The sequence below is a fragment of the Penaeus chinensis genome, chromosome 21 (assembly GCF_019202785.1).
Source record: "Penaeus chinensis breed Huanghai No. 1 chromosome 21, ASM1920278v2, whole genome shotgun sequence".
In the NCBI taxonomy this organism is placed as follows: Eukaryota; Metazoa; Arthropoda; class Malacostraca; order Decapoda; family Penaeidae; genus Penaeus; species Penaeus chinensis.
In genome coordinates this window covers 297,902-303,254 of record NC_061839.1, presented here as the reverse complement: position 1 = coordinate 303,254, position 5,353 = coordinate 297,902, and the positions used below count along the sequence as shown (strand labels likewise).

Below are 5,353 nucleotides of genomic sequence, written 5' to 3'. Positions count from 1 at the left end.
GAGAGAGAGAGAGAGAGAGAGAGAGAGAGAGAGAGAGAGAGAGAGAGAGAGAGAGAGAGAGAGAGAGAGAGAGAGAGAGAGAGAGAGAAAGAGAGAAAGAGAGAGAGAGAGAGAGAGAGAGAGATAGAGATAGAGATAGAGATAGAGATAGAGATAGAGATAGAGATAGAGATAGAGATAGAGATAGAGATAGAGATAGAGAGAGAGAGAGAGAGAGAGAGAGAGAGAGAGAGAGAGAGAGAGAGAGAGAGAGAGAGAGAGAGAGAGAGAGAGAGAGAGAGAGAGAGAGAGACAGAGAGACAGAGAGACAGAGAGACAGAGAGACAGAGAGACAGAGAGACAGAGAGACAGAGAGACAGAGAGACAGAGAGACAGAGAGAGAGAGAGAGAGAGAGAGAGAGAGAGAGAGAGAGGGGGGGGAGGAGGACGGTGGGAGAGATGGAGGGAAGGAGAAGGGAAGGTAGGGAGGAAGGGAGGGAGAGAGGGAGGGAAGAAGGGAGGAAGAAGGGAGGAAGAAGGGGAGGGAAGAGAGAGAGAGAGAGAGGGAGGAAGAAGGGGAGGGAAGAGAGGGAGAGAGAGAAAGAGAGCGTCAACTTCATGATCTGAAGAAACAGATTCCTTACAAATAATACCTTCCAGATTTCGACGAAAAAAAAAAAATATATATATATATATATACCAATAAACTCACATAAGCCTACTAGCTAATGCATTTCCTCACCTTTCCACAGTTTCTACAAGCTCAGCCACTGTTTCAGGCCTGGGAGGATACACAGGGAGAGTGAGAGAAGCAGTTAAGTTACCCCTGTAAGCCACCCCGATGACGAAAGAGAAAACGAGCCAAGCCGTGACCACAAGACGAGCCGAGGTTGTTTTGAAGGTAGACTGCGTTAGATTCTGACCCACGAACGTTTTGAACACTTCGAGGAAAACCTTACAGATGTCCAACGTTCTGACGGCGTCCCACCGACCTCTGAGGTGGGCCATCTGCGTTGTGGTAATTATTTTAGTTGGTTTGTTTGTTATATGTGGGTCGAGACTGGTTGGATGTATATTCACGATATATTTAGCATATTAACTGTTATCCTCAATACCATGAGAGCTATGTCGATTCTTAAAGAGAATAGTAAAAAATAAAATGTACCCATTCATTCACCATCCCTCATTCATCACATACTGGTCACACAATCTTATTATCTTACTAAATTCACAGTCTACACTCACTATGATAAACACAACACCCAAGCTCTACAACACTCACCACAGCCAGCACCAGGGGCACAATGACAAGCACGGTCACCGTCCCAGCCCAAACTTGATGAGCCAGAGGGTAGTAGAGGCTCTCCCACTGTGGCCTCAGACCGGGCTTAGCAAGGCAGAAGCTCTCGTAAGAAAACTGGTAAGTGTAGGTGAAGTCGTGGCGTTCGAGGCGATTCGCGAGCACGACGTAGTAAATGGAAGCTATGAATGAAACTCTCTCCTCTACTCTTTGCGTTACCTGGAAGAGAGTTGTGAATGGCCGCGGTTTCGCTCTAATGGGTTAGGTTGAGTGGTAACAATTGCTTTAATGGTAATCGATATTGTTATCGTAATAGTTACGATAATAGTAACAGTTACTTTACTGGTTTTAGCTACTTTAACAGTAACAATTATTTTAATAGCAATGGATATTTTAACAGCATTGGTTATTTTAATAACAATGGTTATTTTATTAGTAATGTTTACTTTAATAGTAATCGTTATTTTATTAGTAATAATTATTTTAATGAAAACAAATCGTAGTATTAAGAATATTTACACCCAGAAGTACACAGGTCCATCATAAACAAAAAAGTTATTATAATCATGAGAGAACGTTACTTAGAAACATCTGCAACGCCTCAGAGACGAAGGAAAAACTATGTATTTGTCTTTATTGAATGCATAATGTGGATTTTCGATTTACGATATTTATGCTGGCTTTTGTAACTGATCTAATTTGCATTGAGTAAAACAATCAAACGCATACACTATTATCGGGTACAAATAATGATTTGTTACCGAGACTAAAATACGATGTTTTTGGCAATTCAGTTCTGTAGTTGTTGTTTTTTTAATCCGCAGCCGTTAAAATCCGAAAATGCCGGATTAGAGAGAGGTTCAGCCCTTCTAAGTAGGCCTACTAGTAATTGTAAGTATATAAGGAGCAGGATATAACAAACCACGTTTTAGTAACCTCGACGAAATCCTTCGTGGGAACTTGTCGAATGCGGAAATTGAGTGCCTTCGCTATGGTGTCCAGAGCCATGTAGTCGCTGCCACCATACTCCTTGACCTTTGACCCATCAGCTGCCGTGACCTCCTTCTCGTCCCAAAATGGCGACCAAACACCAGATGTGATGTTGACGTACCCGCCGTGGAAACTATTGGAATAATGCTGGTGTAATGAAGGCGATTATTTTGTTATATGGTTTATGGGCTAAAAGGTGGTACAAAGAGGGAGTGGGAGGGAGGGAGGGAGGGAGGGAGAGGGGAAGGGAGAGGGAGAGAGATGGAGAGAGATAGAGAGATGGAGGGAGAGAGGGAGGGGGAGGGAGAGGGAGAGGGAGGGAGAGGCAGAGGGAGAGGGAGAGAGGGAGAAAGAGAGAGAGAGAGAAAGAAAGAGAGAGAGAGAGAGAGAGAGAGAGAGAGAGAGAGAGAGAGAGAGAGAGAGAGAGAGAGAGAGAGAGAGAGAGAGAGAAATAGAGAGAGAGAGAGAGAAGAGAGAGAGAGAGAGAGAAATAGAGAGAAAGAGAGAAGAGAGAAGAGAGAGAGAGAGAGAGAGAGAGAGAGAGAGAGAGAGAGAGAGAGAGAGAGAGAGAGAGAGAGAGAGAGAATCTAAAAACAAGACAAATATATTTATACACACAAGCTAAAATATTACACACTAGACAATGCTATCACGAACCTATCATATTTCCGTCTCGCTCCATTCTGATTCATACGCAATAACAAACGTACCAACCTATTCACGATTACGTATGTAAGCCAACACACACGTACGTATAAACAAAGGCTGTACTTACTTCTCATACTTTTCCGTGAAGATTTCCAAAGGGGAGCGAAGGAAAAGCCGAAATTTTCGAGACCAAGAGCCCAGTTTGTAGCATTGTGAACCCATTGGACTGTAGGGCATGTGGGCGTATAAGCTCGATCTGGAAAGCGTTGTGGAGTTTATTCTATCTGTATTTTTTTTCCATTTAGTTTCGTTTTTTTTTTTTTTTAATCTTTATTATAAGCTTGATCTGGAAAGAGTTGTGGAGTTTATTTTATCTGTTACTTTAAAAAAAAAAAAAATTGTTTTTGTTTTTAGTTTCGTTGTTTTTTTTTTTTTTTTTTTTTTTTTTTTTTTTTTTTTTTTATAAGCTCGAGCTGCAAAGAGTTGTAAAGGTCTGTTTTGCTTGATTTTTAAAAAAAATATATTTTTTTATTTAGTTTTTTGTTTGTCTTTATTAGGTAAAACTGAGACTTTTTTCTGATTCCATCTGTGGAACTTTAGAACTGATTTGTAAGTAGCTGTACTTTTTTCTCTCTTCTGTCTTTATTGGGTAAAATGACGAGACATTATTATTATTTTTTTTTTTTTTGCACTTAGTTATATTATTCTCTCCCACTTTCCATAGGCCTATTTTATATTTCTATGTTTTCTATTAAGTAAGCTATCGAGACCTTTTATTTTGCATTTTCGTTAGTTATGTATATTATTTTCTCTCCCTCTTTCTTATTAAATGTCACAAAACCTATCAGTTCCTCCTCCCTTCTCTTTTTTTTTCTTTTTAATTTGTCTCGTAATATCATGTTCCATGTTTTTTGGTTATTTATCTTTGAGTCATCCCCCTTCTTCGCTATTATCATTTCCCTTTCCCATGGTCTTTATTTCTCATCCTCTTCCTTATACGTAACGGAATTTACCCCTCATCCTTTCCTATTAACAAAAAGACGAGTTAACCGACCCTCTCAGGCGAGCAAATTCCAACCCGCCCAAGACTGGGAGTAATATTACGTCACCCGCCTTTTTCGAGAGCCGAGGCCTACCTCCCGTTTTCTTCGACGTTAAGCGCAACGGTGTTCATCATAGAAAACGTCCAGCGGGAACTCAAAACGTCTCGAAGGTCACTCAGCGCGAGTCGGGTCACGAGAAGGAGCCTCGTCGTCCACACGAACAGACGACCTTCCAGTGACCTTTCGGCGAACGAGGTCAGGAAGGTCAAGTCTTCACTTACGACGATGACCGATACAGTGTGAGAGGAGAGACGCACCTGTTGGATTGTGAATGTTAATGAGTAATGAGCTGAGAATAATAGTAAAAAAAAAAAAAAAAAAATACAGTGGATGAATACCTTGAATGAGAATAAGACTAGTCATGAAGATATTGTTGATGAAAATAAAAATCGGAGTTGATAACATTTTTTTTTCAGCTCAGTGATGTCCGGGAATTACTTTGGGTTCGTTTGAATGAAAAAAGTCTTTTAAAAATGCCCATTTTGTTTTCCAAGTAGCTTACATTTGCTATTTCTTTCCCAACCCCCTCTATTTCTCTCTCCATCTATCTATCTCTCTCTCCCTCTCTTTCTCCTTCTCTTCCTGTCTCTCCCTTTCCCTCTTTCTCTCTCCCTCTTCCTCTTCCTCTTCCTCTCCCTTCCTTACCCTCTCCCTCTCTCTCTCCCTCTGTATGACTTACCTTACGAGCCAATCCGATTACGTCTGAGAAACGGCTTTGGTTGACAAGAGCTTTCCAGTCTCCATCTCGTAACTGGAAGACGCTCACACCCAAAGGTGCGTCCATGCTGGTAACTGTCTGTTATCATTATTATTATTATCATTATTGTTATTAGTATTTACGTCAACGGCCACTTATTGCATTCTCGGAAATTATAATATTACCAACATTAAGAAATAATGACACATAAAAGGTAGTATCATGATCAAATCAATCAATATTATTCATAATTTTCCTCTGTATTATGAGCGCGCGCGCGCGCGCGTGTGTATGTATATTTCATATATATATAAATATATATATATATATATATATATCATATACATATATATATCATATATATATATATATTATATATATCATATATATCATATAGAAATATATATATATATATGTGATATATATATATATCACATATATATATATCATATATTTATGATATATACATATATATATATATATATATATATATATATATACATTGCATACACACGCACACATACACACCTGTGTGCGTGTAAATACACATATAAGTCATCAAAATTAAACTGACGAGAGAGATAAAGAAAAACAAATGTAGGAGATACGAATTAAAATCAATAATTCTGCAATACA

General features: G+C 39.3%; 1 protein-coding gene across 1 annotated transcript; it reads right to left on the bottom strand.

Annotated features, from left to right (window-relative positions):
• Positions 1 to 595: 595 nt before the first annotated feature.
• On the bottom strand, positions 596 to 4,804 carry LOC125036762. Its single transcript, XM_047629640.1, has 7 exons — positions 4,700 to 4,804; positions 4,054 to 4,277; positions 3,045 to 3,173; positions 2,216 to 2,402; positions 1,262 to 1,498; positions 722 to 987; positions 596 to 602 (listed from the first exon to the last, which is right to left on the bottom strand). Exons 1-7 carry the CDS (start codon positions 4,802 to 4,804, stop codon positions 596 to 598), a joined length of 1,155 nt encoding a protein of 384 aa, XP_047485596.1.
• Positions 4,805 to 5,353: the final 549 nt, after the last annotated feature.